We start from the raw sequence: 21,896 nt of genomic DNA, 5'->3' as shown, positions 1-21,896 counted from the left end.
ATTGTATTTAAGGGACTTCCCTGGTGGCACAGTGGTTAAGAATCTGCGAGCCAGTGCAGGGAACACGGGTTTGAACCTGTTCTGGGAAGATCCCACATGCTGGGGAGCAACTAAACCCGTGCACCACAACTACTGAAGCCCGCGTGCCACAACTACTGAAGGCCGTGCACCTAGAGCCTGTGCTCTGCAACAAGAGAAGCCACCGCAATGAGAAGCCCGCACACCACAATGAAGGGTAGCCCCTGCTCACCGCAACTAGAAAAAGCCCGTGCACAGCAATGAAGACGCAATGCAGCCAAAAATAAATAAATTAGTTAATTTTTTAAAAAACTGTATTTAATGGCTTTTAGCTAGTCTTAATTCGTGACCCACGTTTTTTATTAGAGGATATAAAACATTTGTTGACTGTGTTTTTTGTTTGCTTGTTTTTTGTTTTTTTTTCTTTGATGTGCGGACCATTTTTAATGTCTTTATTGAATTTGTTACAATATTGCTTCTGTTTAATGTTTTGGTTTTTTGGCCCGAAGGCATGTGGGATCTTAGCTCCCTGACCAGGGATCGAACCTGCATCCCCTGCATTAGAAGGCGAAGTCTTAACCACTGGACCGCCAGGGAAGTCCCTGACTGTGTTTTTGATTATATCCCAATTGGTAATAGCTGAGATTGTAAATTCCATTTTGTATTTTCATTAGAAAACATCTCACAGGTTATTGTCATCCTCGTTTTTCAATTTAGGAAATGGAGCTAAAAGTAAAGTTGTTTGAAGAAGGTTATTTTTATAACCTACAGATTATTTTCCTGTATTGAGAAAATAAAACATCCCACAAACCACCTATTCGCCACATTAAATAACAACAAAATCAGTTGACAGACCAGTTAGTTGGCCCTCTTTGTAGACACCCAATAAAGAATATAAGAAATAAACTTATCCAAGTTTATTCTCATCCTTTCAATCTCCAAAAAATATGGGGGGAATTAGTTTTTTCTCCTCCTGTTTAAAGCCCGTGCCACGTCAGGAGTTTTGCTCTATCCATCCTTTCTCTGTGTTTTCAACTTCTCCACCTCTATTAGCTTTCTCACATGTTCAGGTCTCTCCCATTCTAATAACAAACTCCACCAAATCCTCCTCCTAGGTACTGACTGATCTTATTTTGCCCCTTCTTACTCATGCTTCTTAAAATAATATATACCTACTGTCTACTTTTCTTCAACTTCCATTCATTTTTTAAACATTTCTTGTTATGAAATGTAATATACATAGTGAAAAGTGCATCAGACATATGTGTACAATTTAATAAATTAGTTATATAACACACTTAAGTTATATGACACCACTGTGTTCGAAAATAGAAAATTGCAGCTACCCTGAGACCCTCTGTGCTCTATTCTCTCCCCATAGGAAGTAACAACTGTTCTGGCTTTTGTGGGTAATCACTTCCTTCCTCTTCTTTATAGTTCTACCACCTTTGAATGCATCTCCTTCACTCTTCAACCTATTGCTTTCTACTCTTTCTACCTTCTTACTGATTCCAGAATTCTCACAATAAAGTTATCCATGAACAGTGCGAAATCTAAGGGTGTTTGCCAGCCCTAATCTCACTAGGCTTCTCTGCTGTATTTGACATCGTAGATCAGTTCATCCATCTTGAAACTACTCTAAGGTCTATGACTATTCTCTGTGGCTCTGCGTTCTTTAACCTCTCCTTCTCTGTCTCTTTCACAGGCTTTTCTGCCTGCCCCTCGTGTGTTGTTGTTCCCAGGGTTCCATCTTTAGCTCACTGCTGCTCATCTGGCTATGGCGATACTGTCCACTCTGGTCATTTCAGCCTCCACTATTAATGCAGCTTTCAGATCTAATCTTCAGCACAGATGTGTTTTCTAAGCTTTATCTTACATAGATAACTGCCTGGTGGACATCTGTCTCCACCTAGATACTCAACATCCAAAAAAGACTTCATCATCTTTCCCTCTAAATTGACTCTGCCTTCTTTTCCTACCTTTTCTGAATCAGTTGTTGACACTACTGCTCACCAGTTTACCCAAGTTAGAAACCTGAAAAGCATCCTAATTTCTCTTTACCCTCTACCTAAAATTTTCCATTTGATTTACAAACAGAAATTTGTACAAAATTACAAATTTACATCTAATTCTTTTAGAGTAAATTTAAATTTTTTATATTTCAAGGGAAGCTTTACCTGAGTTCGTTACCCATCCAATGATGGGTCCTCCTTTTCACTCCATTAATACCTTGTACACGCTTCTATCACTGTGCTTACATTGTTGTCGTTATCTATTTTTATGTCTGTCATGTTCTACTGGGCTTTTATTCTCTGAGATACCTAATACGTAACACAGTATTGGGCACAATGTGGAATGGAATGAGGAGTGAGGAAGGTAAGGAAAGCACACATTGATGTTAAGAATAAAAGAATTGTTATGTTACACACTTCAATACACAGAACCATCTGAATATGGGGTCTCCACACTAAACTGTAGGAGGCAGTATTTCTTTTCTTCTTTTAACTTTATTTATTTATTTATTATTATTATTATTTTTTTGGCTGCATTGGGTCTTTGTTCCTGCACGCAGGCTTTCTCTAGTTGTGGCAAGCAGGGGTACTCTTTGTTGCAGTGCACGGGTTTCTCATTGCGGTGGCTTCTCTTGTTGCAGAACACGGGCTCTAGGTGCGTGGGCTCAGTAGTTGCAGCACGTGGGCCCTAGAGCACATGAGCTTCAGTAGTTGTGGCACATGGGCTCAGTAGTTGTGGCACACGGGCTCTAGGGCACATGGGCTTCAGTAGTTGTGGCATGTGGGCTCAGTTGTGGCCTGCGGGCTCTAGAGCGCAGGCTCAAGTATCTGTGACACACAGGCTTAGTTGCTCTGTGGCATGTGGGATCTTCCCGGATCAGGGCTCGAATCCGTGTCCCCTGCCTTAGCAGGCGGATTCTTACCCACTGCGCTACCAGGGAAGTCCCAAGAACTTTTGTTAGGTAAGTGATTCCTTAGAAATACTGCCTCCTGGGACTTCCCTGGTGGCACAGTGGTTAAGAATCCACCTGCCAAGGCAAGGGACACGTGTTCGAGCCCTGGTCCGGGAAGATCCCACATGCCGCAGAGCAACAAAGCCTGTGCGCCACAGATACTTGAGCCTGTGCTCTAGAGCCTGCGAGCCACAACTACTGAAGCCCGCACACCACAACTACTGAAGCCCACGTGCCTAGAGCCCGTGCTCTGCAACAGGAGAGACCCCCCCGCACCGCAACGAGGAGTGGCCCCCGCTCGCCACAACTAGAGAAAAGACCGTGCACAGCAACGAAGACCCAATGCAGCCAAAAATAAATAAATAAAAACCTTGAGGATATATATTTTTTAAAGTTCTTTTGGAAAGAACGAGGTTTTAATTTTCTTCTGACATTCACTAAATCTTCACAAATATTCATGTTGCAGACCAAACCTGGACCACCCAAAAAGCCAAAGACCCCTTCTGGACAATCAGCCTTAGTGTATTGCTACAACTGCGGGCAAGAAGGCCATTACGGACATGTAAGTTTAAGTGGAATTTGGGCATAAAGCGTTCTGTTGTTCAGGAGTGGTTGCTGAAAGATGAGCCCGAGTAATTCTGAACACATTTCTTTTATAAACTAATATCTTGAAGTAAGACTTAATATATTTTCAACTAATTTACTTCTGTCCCTACCAGAGTAACAGATCTGTCAGAGCACATTCTTCTAAATGTTTTAAGTTTACATGCATGTTAGTCTAAAACAAATACAGCTCATAGAATCATTCAGACAAATAATAGTAGTCAATAGAATGGTTACAGTTCTCACGAGTTCTTAGGATTACTAGTACTTTGATTCAGCCAAATCGTGATTTTTAGATTTTCTATATAGTTCTCCAGTGTCTCTGGTTTTCCCCGGTACTGTGTTCAGTTAAATCTTTACCACTCACATGCAAACCCTGACACTCGCTAGTGGAAAGACAGAGGTGCTGCATCATCAGCCATCCTGCCTACCCCACAAATGCCCCAATTCCCTATCCAACCTGCATATTTCCTAACCCTAACTGAAAGGGCCAAACTGTGTGTGTTCTAGATACTGAGGTGTCAAAGCAGAAACTTGCTGCTCTGAGGTGGGAGTGAGTCTCCTAGCCAGTTATCTCATTAAGCATGAAACAGCAACAGTTCATCCCAGAGACAGGATGCAATAAGAATAGACTCACAGCCCATATGTTCTGGGAATCTTGAGACAGAGGAGGAAAGGCAGTGGCACAAGAAGTAGAAAATTTGTATGGAGAAATACACTCCCAGTCTCCAGATAGGCTTCTAATAGCCTAGAAACCAAAATATACTAATATCAAGTCAGATCTGATGACAGGAGTTGGAAAGCACACAGAGGTAGGGAGTCTACAAAATGGATAGAGGTGTGAGCAGTAGGATGGAACGGTATTGCAGGCCACGTGTTGAGTTCTGACCATGGCACTTCACCAGTGCAGACCTTGGGGACAGAGCTCTACGATACGGGGAGAGACAAAAAGTCTGGAGAAGAAAAAGTGTGGGACAGAGTCCATCAACAGATGGAGTTTTTCTTCCACATTGGGACAGCAGGACCGTGGAGTGAAGGGATAGAATATGAAAGAGAGGATGGAGCTCTGATCCTCAGTTTTAATTTTTGCTCTACTACTGACTTAACCATGTGACTTAAAACAACCCGCTTTTTCTCCCTGGTCTCCAGTTTCTTTATTTCCAAAGCAAAGAAGTTGTACAGGGAGAGCTCTCAGCACTGATTTGATATTTCCAATGTGATCAGATCCATGGTATGGGGATACAGACGGAGGGACCTTGCAGTATAATTACTTCACTTCTATAGAAATCACACTGAAAAGCTAGTTTGAGAATACCTTGTTTTTGCAAAATTATCATCTCTAGATCTTTTACTGCTCTGTGTATTCCTCCTTGTTGCCAAAACTCAGATGTTGTTTAGCGAACATATTCACATAAGCAGTCCACTGCCACACGAATCACACAGATGTACAATTTATGCTTGCTTACCTCTTTAAAGCAAAAGGGTATAATTTTAGCATTTATGTTTGTTCAATTAAGGAAAAACAGTTAGAGTTGGACACATACTGCTTACTAGTCACTCCTGTTAATGTAGATAGGAAATATATTAAAAGCATTTGGAACTTATCCCTGAAATCTAGATTTAGATAATTTTTAATTTACCATAAAGCAAATTTGGCAGCCTCATTGCTGCCATAGATGAAGAACTCTAGATTATCCACACTAATGAAGAAGATCAGTGGTGTGGCTAATCCAGAATAGTAGATAAATTATATAGCCAACTATCAATTGTCTGTGCTAATGGAGGGGACCAGCGATGTGGATAATCAAAATATAATTTACATTTAGCTTTGGAAAGTGTTTATAGTACTGTATAGCTCTGTAGAGCCACATCAGTCTAGACTGTATAGGATCCAAATAGGAGACTGGGCAGGTAGTTACAGCTGTCTGCGGGCCCCTCCCCTTCAGTTTCAGAACTTCAGCTCTATAGATGTTAATAAATAGCTTCTTCATGTGAAAGATACTCTAAGGGGAATGTGGCATCACCCTTCCCTAATTCCACTCACTGTAACTGGGGAGGCAGGGACAATCATAAGCAGCTCCATATGAGGCAAACTGCAATAGGAAACAGTACTTACCATGTAAAGAGACTACTCCAGGATGAGTGGGGCGCTGGGAATGTATCAAGAGCTCTAGTACCTTTTTGTAATTGTAATTTGCTCTTAATATTCTATAGAATCTGTCTTAGTCTCTTCAGGCTGCTATAAACAAACTACCATAGACTGAGTGGCTTACAAACAACAGGAATTTTTTTCTCACCACAACCATGGTGCAGAATCAGTGTCTTGTGAGGGCCACTTCCTCATAGATGGCACTTTCTTGCTGTGTCCTCACATGGTGGAAGAGGCTAGAGAGCTCTGTGGGGTCTCTTTTACAAGAGTTCCACCCTTGTGATCTAATCACCTCCCAAAGGGTCCACCTCCTAATACCATCACCTTGGGGTTTAGATTTCAACACATGAATTGGGTGGGGGGATACACAAACATTCAAACCATAGTAGAATCTTCGACCCAAATCTTTTTTTTTTTTTTTTTTTTTTTTTTTTGCGATATGCAGGCCTCTCATGTTGTGGCCTCTCCTGTTGCGGAGCACAGGCTCCGGACGCGCAGGTTCAGCAGCCATGGCTCACGGGCCCAGCCGTTCCACGGCATGTGGGATCTTCCCGGACCGGGGCACGAACCTGTGTCCCCTGCACCAGCAGGCGGACTCTCAGCCACTGCGCCACCAGGGAAGCCCCTAGATCTTTTATGGGTATCATTTCTTCTGGAAACTTGGTGCCACCATGGATAGTGATTTGTAAAAGCAATTCTTTATGTTACCCTATAGGTTTGCCTTATAACTTTCAACACCCAAAAAAGCCCAAAAAGATCCAGAAACTCAACAACAGGTTAAATCTGAAGATAGTTGGAAGGAGGAAATTATAAAGATAAGAACCAAAATTACTGAAATAGAAAACATGATTAATAGCATCATCAAAACCAAAAGCTGGTTCTTTGAAAACATTTTCTTTTCAAAAGAAAAGAGACTTCTGGAAAAACTGCTCAAAGAAAAGGAAAAGATACAAATAAACAATGAGTGGAAAAGTGTAAATAGCTTAAAATACAGTATAATTTTTTACTTAAAGAATACTGTATAAACTTCATAAAGTTCAATGTTAGGGACTTCCCTGGCTGTCCAGTGGTTAAAACTCTGTGCTTCTACTGCAGGGGGCACAGGTTTGATCCCTGGTGGGGGAACTAAGATACTGCATGCTGCATGGCCAAAAAACAAACAAAAAATAAAGTTCAATGTTAAATCTGAAAATGCAACTAAAATAAATAATTCTCTGCAAAAATATAAATTAATCAAAATGATTGAAGAACAAACTTAGATGAACCAGTACCACTAAAGAAACTGAATTAATAATCAGAATTCTCCCCACCAAAATATACAAGACCCAGGTAGGTTTGTAGTCAAGTGTTACCAAACCTTATCTATTCAGATAGATAATCCAAAGAACACCACTCACCTTAGTCTGTGAAACTATTATAACCTAAAAATACTTCAAAATATCTACAGAATGTTACCATTTTTGTGAAATCTGAACACTTCAAAGTTATACTATTGTTTATTGGAATATTTATTAATAGTAAGAGTATTAAAACATGAGAATGGCAGGGACCAACTTTAAGACCATGGCAGCTTCTGGAAAGGGAAGGAGATGAATGGGAAGTGGGAAGGAGAGTTAGACGGAGGATCTCATTATATCGTTAATGCTTAGGGGGAAACAACTAAATTAAGGGTAAATGTTGATTTGATAAAGCTAAATGGTTAGGTACAGATTTCCATTACTTTATTTTCTATACTTAAGTGTATATTTAGAATGATTCCTAGTTTTTAAAATCTACAAATTATGTTTCTAAGTGTATGGTGGCCAGTTTGGTCAAGTATCTTAGAATTACAAGTTGACCTCTTGCTCTGTTGGTGGAAATGTAAATGGATACAGCCACTATGGAAAACAGTATGGAGGTTCCTTAAAAAACTACAAATAGAACTACCATACGACCCAGCAATCCCACTACTGGGCATATACCCTGAGAAAACCATAATTCAAAAAGAGTCATGTACCACAATGTTCATTGCAGCTCTATTTACAATAGCCAGGACATGGAAGCAACCTAAGTGTCCATCAACAGATGAATGGATAAAGAAGATGTACATACATACAGTGGAATATTACTCAGCCATAAAAAGAAACGAAATTGAGTTATTTGTAGTGAGGTGGATGGACCTACAGTCTGTCATACAGAGTGAAGTAAGTCAGAAAGAGAAAAACAAATACTGTATGCTAACACATATACATGGAATCTAAAAAAAAAAAAATGGTTCTGAAGAACCTAGGGGCAGGACAGGAATAAAGACGCAGACGTAGAGAAAGGACTTGAGGACACGGGGAGGGGGAATAGTAAGCTGGGACGAAGTGAGAGAGTGGCATGGACATATATACACTACCAAATGTAAAATCGATAGCTAGTGGGAAGCAGCAGCATAGAACAGGGAGATCAGCTCGGTGCTTTGTGACCACCTAGAGGGGTGGGATAGGGAGGGTGAGGGGGAGATGCAAGAGGGAGGGGTTATGGGGATGTATGTATATGTATAGCTGATTCACTTGGATATAAAGCAGAAACTAACACACCATTATAAAGCAATTATACTCCAATAAAGATGTTAAGAAAAAAAAAGAATTACAAGTTGAGTATATAATGACAAAGTTATGATAAATCAGCTGAATTCTATGCAGATATTTCACATACTTTCTTCCTAAGAGGTGCAGATTTTCCCCATTATCTGAAAGTAGAGCGTTCCTGTGAAACCTTTCCTAAGCCAAAGTAGCTGTAAAGCAAAGCAGCAGTTACCTTACAACACATCTTTCTAACGAATGCAAAAAATAAATGGAGATAAAGCACAGATGCTCACAGACACAGTTCAAAGCTATGGTGGCTTGATGCCGAGATGCTGAGTGTAGTTCCTGGGGGAGGAGCTTGGTGGTGCCACTCTCACTGCTCCGGGTGCTCACTGTCTCTCTATGGTTGCTGCAAAACAAATGCTAAACACTATTTTCACTTTTCACCTTTTCTTGTAAAGGTGAAAATCCTCTTCATATTTCTTTCTGCTAGTGAAAACAGGTCTTTCATAAAAGTGAAGCGGTATAAAGCAAACTTTTTAAAAGCAGGGGATACTTGTAGTTTAATTTTCTTCAGTACCTAGCTAAGAAGCACTGAACGTTTATAATAAATTTTAGGCAAGATGGCAGAAGACAGAAGCGGAAAGTTCCAAAATGAAGCCTCTTTCAAATGAAAGACATTATTTGGTTTGAGACAAGCTGAATGGATATGTGTCACAGACCAGGATAAACAAAGCCTACTACATGGGACGTGGGTCAGGCCAAGGATGTGGATTTGGAAAGTAGCAGCTACCAGAAGGCCAGAGTCAGGAGAGTAGGGAGCTGTCCTGGGGTGAGTGAGAGGAGTGATCTCTTCTTGAGTAGGGGGAGCAAAGAGAAGAGAGGTTTCCTTCAGAATTACCTAGGAACATTTTCAAGCTAGGCACAACCCACCACCACCCTGCTCCCCACCATAAGAATCACTGCCCTTGTGAGCAGTGAGTGTTGGCTTAAAATAAGCTTGCAAAAAACTACTTGTGTGGATGAAAAGGAGTAAAGGGCTAAGAATTTACCCCCACATTGAGGGTGTAAATGTGAAGAGAAGAAGAAAAGGAGAAACACTTGATGGAAGGCTGTTAGAAGAGACAGACAAGCAAAGAGCTGATAAAACATAATTTTAAATAAAATAAACCCTGCAACAGAGGAACAAGGCATTGCTGGGGGAGAGGGTTGGCAGGGAAGATTTAAAGAAGATAAGAAGGGTTTTGTAGGTAAAGAAATAAAGGAAGAAAATCCAAGCCTGAAAGACTAGCATGTAAGCACGATCGGGTGTTTGGCTGATCCTCCCAGTGTCCCAGCAAGACCACATCCTGCAGCCACAGTGTGAGTATCAGCAATGGGGGCTCGTCACTAATTACAGTGGTCCATAATCTTACAAAAAAAGTTGTCTGAACAGTGTGACCTTGTGACATCATAATTTCAAATACAATTTGCAGGAATGTACAGAAAGACGAATGTTTAGCCAGACCTTTCCAACATCTCCATTCATCTACTACTATGATGACAAATACGAAATCCGGGAGAGAGATCAGAGAATAAAACGAAAAGTGAAAGGTATGTTACTAGATTTCTTACTAAATCACCTTTGCAATAGTTCCTTAATTTCTTTTTTTGCACTGTCTTTGCAAACTGCTTTGTGGGCCTTTGGTTAGGACAGAAAATGTTTTTAATAGTTACTATAGAAACCGGAACTTTCTTGTTTTCTTTTCTTTTTTAAAAATTTATTTATTTAATTTATTTATTTTTGGCTGCGTTCCGTCTTCGTTGCTGCACGTGGGCTTTCTCTAGTTGCGGCGAGTGGGGGCTACTCTTTGTTGCGGTGCGCGGGCTTCTCATTGCAGTGGCTTCTCCTGTTGCAGAGCTTAGGCTCTAGGCACGCGGGCTTCAGTAGTTGTGGCTTGTGGGGTCTAGAGTGCAGGCTCAGTAGTTGTGGTGCACGGGCTTAGTTGCTCCACGGCATGTGAGATCTTCCCAGACCAGGGCTCGAACCCGTGTCCCCTGCATTGGCAAGTGGATTCTTAACCACTGCGCCACCAGGGAAGCCCGAAACTGGAACTTTCTTGATCTCCAGAAATCAAGCACCCACTTCCAAAATCCTGTGTTTTAATCTATTCACCGTGAACATTTTTCTCACATAATGATCATTTTAGAAAATGTCCAGAAAATACTTATATCCATTTATGCATGCAGAGTTCTTAAAGCTTCCTTTGAGATTTTTCTTTTAGACAAATAATTATGTTCTCCCTCTTTATATCTCTAGTATTTTTCAAGCAAAGAAAAGCTTGCCCTGCTAGGTGATTCCTGGAGCTTCCCCAAAGAAGTCATTTTTTATTGGCCACCATTATGAACAGAGCTCCAGATCCACAGCCACCCTCCATTTCTTTATTTGCTGTTGCTAACATAATGTTCTTTCTCACCAAATTATTTTATAATTTAGGCTTATTTTCTCTGCCACTCTTCTTTCTTGCCGTATGCTTCACAGTGGTTTACAAAGTTACTTTTTTTGCTTTCAGGACCAAATAGTTCTATATTTTTCAAGTTAACTCATACATTGTTGACCCTTGGCCTTTTCATTATTCTCTTCTAGACTCTCTCTGAGTTCAGGTCCTTTCAAAACGAAGATAGTAATTTTGGAGGAAAGTAGAAGAATTACCTCTCAACTTCTGCATATTTTATCTATGTAGAGAAATTATAGTACAAGAAGATAATGATTAGACAACTAAATTTTTAAAAGATTACAAAGAAATGCACCAAAATGGCATCTCTGGATTAAAGGGTTGTGGATGCTTTCTCTGTTATTTTCTCTGTACTTTTCTGTATTTCCCAACTTTTCTTTAATGAGCATTTATAACTTTTATAATCAGGGAAATATCCTTTGTTCTCCTTTTTAATTAGTTATATCAGCAACTCTGTGGCACAGATCCACTTTGAGACTCACTATATTGGACTTTATATTTTATACTGAAGTCTATAAGTAATTATGGATACTTACTTTTGCTCTATATTCTAGAATTCAGTTTTGTCCCCTAAGTATACTACTTCGCACTCTGTCCCATTTTTTTATTGGTGACTTCTTTAATCTTTCAAGATTCTGTTGACCTTAGTTTTCATCCCTCACTATAAGCTCATCTCCCACTTATCCCATCAGAATCACTACCATCAGACGCGTACAGTAAGCGTGCCAAGTCCTGATAAAATATAACATCAGATCTGGCACTTAAACCTCTTAGATACACAAGTGTGTGCACATGTGCACACTCAGTCTCTAAGCCAGTGATCTCTACTCTGGAGGAATAATCTGGAGGAATAATCTCCTGTCCAGTATGGCATCCACCTATAAGTACTGTGGCCAGACTTTATCTTCAGAGTATAATTGAAATGTCATATGAAACTGTCAAAAGGCCACATTATACATCTTGCTTCACCTTATCATCAAGGGCTGTCTCTTTATCACTGCAGGAACTTGAATTGGTCACACGTGACTTTTCACAAAGCTGACATGATTACTGCTCTCACTGGTCCCTGTCTCCCTTGTTGAACCTAGTTAAACTATATTGAGCAAAATAAGTATCATTGGATTTCTGGATGTTTTCCATGTTTAGAAATATAGAACTACAACCATTGAGTTTTTAGTGAGTGATTTTTTTACCTTAGTAAGGGCTCTTTAGAATGTCATATCATTAATGCATTTAAATGTCTGGCTTCCCTCTCTGCTAAGTTATTTACAGACCAATGAAAGCTCTGCATGGAGTTGCTGAATATGCAGAAATACTTTATGTTTTCCAGAACTTCAGAAGAATGGGGACTTTCCAAGGCAGTTCAAGAGGCCTCATATGGAAGCAGCAGATAAGAGGCCCCACCGTGATATGAGGAAGAGCCATGCCTCATGGAGAAGTAACACGTGGCCTCAAGAAAAGAAAGAAACCCAAAAAGAAGCCATGAACAGGACCAGCAGAGAGCGTGAGAAGCACAGGAAGGCTGACAGGTGTCATGAAGTGGATGAGGACTACCCCAGGGGCCCCAAAGTCCACTCTTCTCCTGGCACTGTCAAAACCCAGAAGCCTCACAAGCCCTTTCACCACTCATTGCATTACCACAAGCCAAGAGAAGACAGGCTGCCCAGAGAGGGCAAGAGGGTCAGGCATAAGAAAAAGGAGAGCTGTTTGGAGGATGATGGCAAAGATAATTTATTTCTCATTAAGCAGAGGAAAAAAAAGTCTAAGCTGTGAGTTAGCTTCTGATTTGGCTTCCCAGTGTTTGGTCTTCATGTCTACAACATCCTGGCAATATTTGTATTACCTATGATTAAATAAAATGAGGTTTTTGTTTTTGTTTTTTTAATCTCAGCCATACCTAGAGCTATTGGACAAAGTCCTTGGAGATCTCAGTTCTCTGTGTCCAACAGGTTATTAGGTAAGAAAACAAAGATAAACTCGGATTTCCCCTGTTCCAGGACGTCATTTTTATTTACTCAGTACCCTAGGGATAGGAAGAATTAATCTTTTCATACAAAAAATTTTTTTTAATATTTTGAAAAAATAAAAAAGCTCATTAAATGTATGCAGTGTATGAAAACTAAATCCTTGCAAGAAGATAAATTAATGCTAATATGAAAAATTCATCACTTTTTCAGCATTCCTTTTTTTTTTAATATCGGAAAGGATAATAACTATATATCTAAATCTGGCTTTTCTTGCTTCTGAAGCTGGTGTCAGAATCTTACTTTGGTCAGCGTATCACAGGCTGAAAATGAGGGTGTCGTCATTGAAGCACTGAAGAGACAGGGAATTGGGTTTTAGAGCAAAATACAAGTAAGGAATCCATCCAGAGTAAATGTTGAGAAACAGATTTCCTGAAACAAGTGAAAAGAGTCATCAAAAATTTTGACTTAATCACAAGGAAGTCATTTTTACCATTTTTACAGCCATACTTGAGGAAGACTGTCCCTCAGATATTTAAGATGAATATCATCCAACTTAAAAAATTGTTTTGGGGGCTTCCCTGGTGGCACAGTGGTTGAGAGTCCGCCTGCCGATGCAGGGGACACGGGTTCGTGCCCCGGTCCGGGAAGATCCCACATGCCGCGGAGCGGCTGGGCCCATGAGCCATGGCCGGTGAGCCTGCGCATCCAGAGCCTGTGCTCTGCAACAGGAGAGGCCACAACAGAGAGAGGCCCGCGTACCACAAAAAAAAAAAAAAAAAAAAAAAAAAAAAAAATTGTTCTCTTGGGTTTTTTAACTACCACAGAGTTACACAGAAGTTTTTATACTTGTGAACCTTTTGTACTTATCAGAGCCTAATGTTAGAATAAGAAAAATAAAATGTCTGAAATAGAGTAAATAAATTTGTCTACTATGTAAAAAGACAATGAGAGTTTGAGTAGTGACAAAGGGTGTACTTGGGTTGGACAAGTAAGTAAAGTTATAAAATCTCTATAAACTGGGGTCAAATGCCCTTACTGTGCCCAAGCCCTAGCTTTATGCCAGAATAAAATGAGATGGAGTAACAAAATGTTTCTCCATGTTCTCCAGCAATTGGAATCTTAAATTTGTGTTTTCCTCTTTGTGAAGTACACAGTCTGCTGTATATCTGGTAGGATTAGCTCTCTTTTCTTTTGGAGGGCAAGGGAGAATCTCTCCTCTAGAATCAGACTTGGTGTCTTTAGTTTACCACCTTCCCTGTGGCTGCCCAGCTTTCAGCTAAGTGTCAAGCATTCGTTGTGTGTTGGTGGTTGGCTTCCTAACATCTACTGGGATTGTTCTGACCCTAAGGTAAGTGGGCACAGTCTTTTAATACCCTGCTGAAAGTGACAGCCATGAAAAATGGCTTCATAGAGTGGTAAGCCTTGAGATAATTGGCATTATTTCTTAGTAGAACCTGGGACAGGTGTGGCTTATTACTGATGTGGTGTGACTAGCATTCCTTCAGATCTGAGGACCTCTGCTTTCAAGGCAGAAGTGGGATTGCCTTTCATACTTAGAAAATTGTTTGGAGGAGGGAAGAAATGAAGCTCTTCTTCTATTTGTTTCTGCACATTATCTTCTTTTTCCTCCCAAATTTTATTTTTTTTTATTAGACAAACATTTTGTTCTGGGGTATAATTTACCCTTCAGGTCCATGCATTTATATGCAGATAGGAAAGGAGGCTGAGCTACTTCACTTTGGGGCATTAGGATGATAAGGAAAGAACAGAAACACAAGAGGAGCTTCTGCTCCATTCCCTCTTCATTGCCCTTGGCACCTGGCTCTTACACCAAGTGTTCAGTTAGTCAGTCTACTCACACACTAACTTTCCATACAGAATGGGGAGTTTAAAATATTTAGTGATTTGACAATCAAATAAGACTTTAAATGGATAAATGTGGTTAAGAGAAAAGGAGATGTCCCAAACAATAAGGATCCACATAGTTGCTAAGATTGAGAAGACTCTAAACATCTTTTGCCTCTGGTCCCACTTTGATTAGAAAGAAACAGCCTGAGTAGCTCCTTTCCTGGATTCTAGCTTGATTCATGTTTGGCTTTCTTAGAGCACAGAGAAACCGTCTCCCATTTTCTCAATGGAAAGCCTTGCTTTCATGGACCATGCTACTGACAGTGCCTATTATTTCAGAACCATGCTATTAACAGTGCTTATGATCAACTCTTTATTTTTATGTTATACAAGGAGTACATATTCTTTTTAAGGGGGAAAAATGTTTTTAAAAATTTTTTCTAGTTACCATTTATCATCATACAAAGTTATTACAATATTGTTGACTGTACTCACCATACTGTACATTTCATCCCCATGACTCATTTATTTTTTAACTGGAAGTTTGTACCTTTTTTTAAAAATTGAATTATAATTAACTTACCAATTATATTAGTTTTAGGTATACAACATAATGTATAAAGTGATTCAGTACTTTATACATTACAAAATTATCACCATGGTAAGTCTACTTACCATCTGTCACCATGCAAAATTATTACAATATTATTGACTATGTTCCCTACGGTGTACATTATATCCCTGTGATTTATTTATTTTATAACTGGAAGTTTGTACCTCTTAACCTCCCTTATATATTTCATTCATTCCCCCCGCCTCTCTCCCCTCTGACAATCACCAGTTTGTTCTCTATGAGTCTGTTTATGCTTTGTTATGCCTATTTCTTTATTTTGTTTTTTATTCCACATATAAGTGAAATCATATGGTATTCATCTTCCTCTGTCATTTATTTCACTTAGCATGAAACCCTCTAGGTCAATCTGTATTGTTGCAAATGTCAAGGTTTCATTCTTTTTTATGGCTGAGTAATATTCCACTGTGTGTGTGTGTGTGTGTGTGTGTGTGTGTGTGTGTGTGTGTGTGTGTCTGTATCACACCTTTATCCATTCGTCTATTCATGGGTACTTAGGTTGCTTCCATATCTTGGCTCTTGTAGATAATGCTACACTGAACATAGTGTTTTCAAATTAGTGTTTTTGTTTTCTTTAGAAAAATATCCAAATAGGGGAATTCCCTAACGGCCCAGTGGTTAGGACCCCTCACGTTCACTGCCAAGGGCCTGGGTTCAATCCCTGGTAGAGGATCTAAGATCCCAGAAGCCACATGGTGCAGCCAAAAAAAATCCAGAAGTGGAATTGCTGGATCATATCTATCTCCAATTTTTTAAGGAACCTCCATGCTGTTTTCCATAGGGGCTATACCAATTTACATTCCCACCAACAGTGCATGAGAGTTCCTTTTTTTCCCACATCCTTGCCAACAACTTGTTATTTCTTATCTTTCCGATAATAGCTATTGTAACAGGTGTGAGGTGATATCTCATTGTGGTCTTGATTTGCATTTCCCTAATGATTAGTGATGTTGAGCATCTTTTAATGTACCTGTTGGCCATCTGTAGGTCTTCTTTGGAAAAATGTCTATTCAGGTCCTCTGCCTATTTTTTAATCGGGTTTTTTTTTTATATTGAGTTGTATGAGTTCTTTCTATATTTTAGATACTAACCCCTTATCTAATATATAATTTACAAATACCTTCTCCCAATCAGTAGGTGGCCGTTTTGTTTTGTTGATAGCTTCCTTTGCTGTGCAAAAGTTTTTTAGTTTCATGCAGTCCCACTTATTTGTTTTTTGCTTTTGTTTCCCTTACTGAGAAGACATCCAAAAAAATATGGCTAAATGACAAAGAGCATGCTGCCTATGTTTTCTTCTAGAAGTTTTACAGTTTCAGGTCTTATGTTTAACTGTTTAATCTATTTTGAGTTTAGTTTTGTATATCGTGTGAGAAAGTAGTCCAGTTTGATTCTTTTCCATATAGCTGTTCAGTCTTCCCAACACCGTTTATTGAAGAGGCTGTCTTTTCCTCATTGTATATTCTTTCCTCCTTTATCGTAGATTAATTGACCATGTAAATGTGGGTTCATTTATGGGCACCCTCTTCTCTTCCATTGATCTGTGTGTCTGTGTTTGTGCCAGTACTGTACTGTTTTGATCACTGTAGCTTTACAGTATAGTTTGAAATCAGTGAGCATGATACCTCCAGCTTTGTTGTTCTTTCTCAAGATGGTTTTGGCTATTTGGGGTCTTTTGTGTTTCCATATAAATTTAAAAATTATTTGTTCTAGTTCTGTGAAAAATGGCATTGGTATTTTGATAGGGATTACAATCTGTAGATTGACTTAGTTAGTATGGTCATTTTAACAATATTAATTCTTCTGATCCATGAGCACAGTATATATTTCCATTTGTTTGTGTCATCTTCAGTTTCCTTCATCAGAGTCTCAGAGTTTTCCAAGTACAAGTCTTTTACCTCCTTGGTTAGATATATTCCTAGGTATTTTATTCTTTTTGTTACAGTTTTAAATGGGATTGTTTTCTTAATTTCTCTTTCTGATAGTTCATTGTTAGTATATAGGAACACAAAAGATTTCTGTATATTAATTTGTATCTTACAACTTTACTGAATTCATTTAGTAGTTCTGATAGTTTTTTGGTGGCATTGTTAAGATTTTCTATGTATAGTATCATATCATCTGCAAACAGTAACAAATTTTACTTCTTCCTTTTCAATCTAGGTTTCTTTTATTTCTTTTTCTTGTCTAACTGCTGTGGCTAGGACTTCTGGTACTCTGTTGAATAGAAGTGGCAAGAGTGGGCATCCTTGTCTTTGTCCTGATCTTAGAGGAGATGCTTTCAGGTTTTCACTGTTGAGTATGATGTTAGCTGTGGGCTTGTCATACATGGCCTTTATTATGTTATGTTCCCTCTATACTCACTTTGTGGAGATTCCCTGGCGGTCCAGTGGTTAGGATTCAGCACTTTCGCTGCCAGGGCCTGGATTCAGTCCCTGGTTGGGGAACTAAGATCCTGCAAGTTGCGTGACATGGCCAAAAATAGATAAATAAATAAATGTTAAATTTTGTCAAAAGCTTTTTCTGCATCTGTTATATGATTTTTATTCTTCAATTTGTTAATGTAGTGTATCACACTGATTAATCTGTGGGTGTTGAACCATGCTTGCATCTTGGCATAAATCCCACTTGATCATGATGTATGATCCTTTTAATGTACTGTTGAATTTGGTTTGCTAATATCTTTTGTTGAGGATTTTTGCATCTGTGTTCATCAGTGATATTGGCCTGTAATTTTCTTTTTATTGTAGTGTCTTTGGTTTTGGTATCAGGGTGGTGCTGGCCTCATAGAATGAGTTCAGAAGCATTTCTTCCTCTTTAGTTTGTTGGAATAGTTTGATAAGGATAGGTGTTAGCTCTTCTTTAAATGTTCGGTAGAATTCACCTGTAAAGCCATCTGATCCTGGACTTTTGTTTGTTGGGAGATTTGGGGGTTTTTTGTTTGTTTTGGTTTATTTTTATTACTGATTCAATTTCATTACTGGTAATTGGTCTGTCATATTTTTTATTTCTTCCTGATTCAGTCTTGGGAGATTATATATTTCTAGCAATTTATTAATTTCTTCTAGGTTGTCCATTTGACGATGTCAGTTATAACTTCTCTTTCTGGTTTTATCTGTTTTTTTCTTGATGAATGTGGCTAAAGTTTATCAATTTTGTTTATCTTTCTTAGTTCCATTGATCATTTCTATTGTTTTTTTGGTCTCTATATCATTTATTTCTGCTCTGATCTTTATTATTTCTTTTATTCTACTAACTCCGGGTTTTGTTTGTTCTTTTTCTAGTTCCTTTAAGATGTACGGTTAGGTTGTTTATTTGAGATTTTTCTTGTTTCCTGAGGTAGACTTGTACCACTATAAACTTCCCTCTTAGAACTGCTTTTGCTGCATCCCATAGATTTTTGTATCATTTTGTTTCCATTTTCATTTAACTCCAGGTATTTTTAAACTTCCTCTGATTTCTTCAGTGATCCATTGGCTGTTCAGTAGCATATTGTTTAGCCTCCACATGTTTGTGTTTTTTGCAGTTTTCTTGTAGGTGATTTTTAGTCTCATACCATTGTGGTCAGAAAAGGTGCCTGTATGACTTAAGTCTTCTTAAATTTAGTGAGACTTGTTTTGTAGCCTAGCATGTGATCTATCCTGAAGAGTGTTCTGTGTGCACTTTATTTTTTTTCCCCCACCCCCACGCCCCATGTGCACTTTAAAAGAATGTGTATTCTGCTGCTTTTGGAGGTAAAGTTTTATACATACACACACACACACACACATATATATCATATATATATATATCTGATCTAATGTGTCATTTAAGGCCAGTGCTTCCTTATTGATTTTCTGTCTGGATGATCTCTCCACCGATGTAAGTAGGGTGTTAAAGTCCCCTACTGTTATTGTATTATTTTCAAATTCTCCCTTTATGTTTGTTGATATTTGCTTTATATATTTAGGTGCTTCTATGTTGGGTGCATATATATTTACAATTGTATATCTTCTTGTTGGCTAGGTCTGTGTATCATTATATAGTGTTCTTCTTTGTCTCTCATTACAGTCTCAATACAGTCTATTTTGTCTGATATAAGTATTGCTACCAAAGGGGGAAAATGCTTTTAACATAAAAATCATACTTAATTCTTCTACCCAAAGATATGGTTAAAATTCTTAGTGTCTATCTGTCCAGGCTTTTTTCTATACATAAATATATTGTTTTGTAGCCTGTTTTTCCACTTAATAATGAAAATCTTTCTTTTTGATCAAACATATATCTACATCATTTTTAATGGTTACATGATATCCTATTATATAGTTATACCATAATTTATTTAATCAGCTCTCTGTTGTTGACTTTTTTGGTTGCTTCTGATTTTCATTATTAAAAAGAAAAAAAAGAATCCCTCTACACACATCGTATCTTTTCCAGTTATTCCATATAAAACAGAACTTATGTGTCAAAAAACATGCATATATTTCATGCAAGTTTTAGTACATGTTGCAAATTACATTCTGGCAGTGTATGAGAGTGTTCATCTCCCCACTCCCACAATAACATGGAATATTTTCATTCCTTTTTCTCTTTGCCACTCTGATGGGCAAAGAAACGTTATTTGTTAGTGCTGCAGGGAAAAGATTGATATGAGCTGTGTTTGTAAGGAGAGACAGGGTTAACAGTATACCAATAATCTGTTGATAAAAGATACAGAATGAAGCTGCTCATAGGAAACAACTGAAAATTCTTCTGCCAACAAAAGATTACGTACAAAATAATAGAATCATTCCTTCATCACTATCTTGATCCCCTGAGCTTTATCATTTTGGGTGTTCACAGTTTAGAGGTAGTGCTGGCATCTAGTGAGTAGAGACCAGGAATGTTGCTAGAATCCTACAATGCACAAGACAGTCTCCTACAACAAAGAATTAACCAGCCCAAAATATTAGTAGTGCTGAGGTTGAGAAACCCTAATTGAAGCCCCAACCCCTTTCTCAAAAGGAATTCTCACTAGAAGAAGTGGGTGCAGGTTGCCTTCCACATCTGACAGGATGTACCCTTATCTTGTAAAGCTTAGACATTCATCAGACTGTGCTGATGTTTGAGAGTTTGGTGGGGTATGTCCCACTCATCTGAAATAAGGGCCTCTAGGTTCATGGCATGAATATCTACAGACCATTTGGTCCCCTTTGTGGTGGGACAAGGCTACTGGCCGCTCAGCCAGCTGAGGGGAATTACTTACTGGTATAACCAGGAGGCATGGATACAAATGCTAGAGCACCAGTCTGGGGTGTTAGCTGTGTCGCAATAAATAGAGAATTGTGGTGTGAGAACAAAGGGAGTAAACTGAGGCAGGGGGCAGTGTGGTGGGCAGGGTTGGAGACTATCTAATGGAACATTTGATTGCTTAAGAATGTCAGTAGGGGGCTTCCCTGGTGGTGCAGTGGTTAAGAAGCCGCCTGCCAGTGCAGGGGACACGGGTTCAAGCCCTGGTCCGGGAAGATCACACATGCCATGGAGCAGCTAAGCCCATGGGCCACAGCTACTGAGCCTGCGCTCTAGAGCCTGTGTGCCACAACTACTGAAGCCCACGTGCTTAGAGCCCGTGCTCCGCAACATGAGAAGCCACTGCAGTGAGAAGCTCGTGCACCACAAGGAAGGGTAGCCCCCATTCTCCCCAACTAGAGAAAGCCTACATGCAGCAACAAAGACCCAGCGCAGCAAAAAATAAAGAAATTTATTTTTTAAAGAAAGAATGTCAGTAGGTTGTAGACACCAGGACCCAAGTCCAGCACAGGCCCCTAGGGGTGACTTATTAACATTTCAAAAAGTACCAACCATTGGAAGACATGCAGTGCCTGTCATGCAGAGAATCACTTCATGTGATGAAGCTGTTTCAGAGTTGTGCTATCCAGAGAGAACAACTTAAGTTTCAGGTGCATTTAATGTATGTTTAATGTATATGATGGACATCGTATTGGGTTGGCCACAAGTTCCTTTGGTTTTTAAGTAAAACTAAAAGCCACATTTTTCATTTTAACCAAGAACCTTATTGAACAGTGTTTTCACCGATTTGTTCCACTACTTTCTGCCATTTTTCAGGCAACTTCATAATTCCATCTTACCAAAACTTTTTATCCTTTTGAGCAAAGAACTGTTCCAGGGGCCTTTTACAGTCTTCCAGGGAATTGAAATTTTTTCCGTTAAGAGAATTTTGTAAAGAGCAAAATAAATGGAAAACCGAAGGTGCAATGTCTTGTGTATACATACCCATCCTAACAATTGTGAAATAAATCAGCTTTTAAAGTGATTTACTGGGAAATGTTTCCAATAAAACACAGTAAGGGAGTGGGGAAGTGGGACAGGGAAGAGAAGAGAAAGAATCCAAACTGGATTCCTTATCAAATCAGGGTCCCACAGAGGGTAGCTCTCAGAATCCCAAGGGAACACTAGAGACAGCAGGGGCCACACCTCAAAGTTGCCCTGATCAGGGGTAAAGGAATATGTGTGTCTATATCATTTTTTGTCTTGTTTTAAATCAGCCATTGTTTAAGAGCTGCTCCAGGAGCCTTTCCCAATCAACTCTGGCTCTAGACAAAAGTGGGTTTGGGCAGTGAGAAGGAGCCTCCTGACAGAGACACAGGAATATGAATGAAAAACATCATCTGCTATAACCGTAAACTCAG

General features: G+C 39.2%; 1 protein-coding gene across 5 annotated transcripts in view; it reads left to right on the top strand.

The window, feature by feature from the left end:
* ZCCHC7 (zinc finger CCHC-type containing 7) overlaps positions 1-21,896 on the top strand; it is a 305,804-nt gene that overhangs the window by 231,630 nt on the left and 52,278 nt on the right. For 4 of the 5 annotated variants that reach the window (XM_067743928.1, XM_067743930.1, XM_067743929.1 and 1 more), the window contains exons 7-9: positions 3,450-3,545; positions 9,763-9,880; positions 12,113-13,873. In XM_067743928.1, the coding sequence (XP_067600029.1) occupies positions 3,450-3,545; positions 9,763-9,880; positions 12,113-12,555 (657 nt within the window). In that variant the 3' untranslated portion in view covers positions 12,556-13,873. Of the gene's footprint in view, positions 1-3,449; positions 3,546-9,762; positions 9,881-12,112; positions 13,874-21,896 lie in introns of those variants that run through there. The other variant, XR_010944958.1, reaches the window with a different exon arrangement.

The sequence above is a fragment of the Pseudorca crassidens genome, chromosome 7, assembly GCF_039906515.1.
Source record: "Pseudorca crassidens isolate mPseCra1 chromosome 7, mPseCra1.hap1, whole genome shotgun sequence".
Classification (NCBI taxonomy): Eukaryota; Metazoa; Chordata; class Mammalia; order Artiodactyla; family Delphinidae; genus Pseudorca; species Pseudorca crassidens.
Note: the sequence above shows the minus strand (reverse complement) of the source record. Positions and strands in the feature narration are given on the sequence as shown.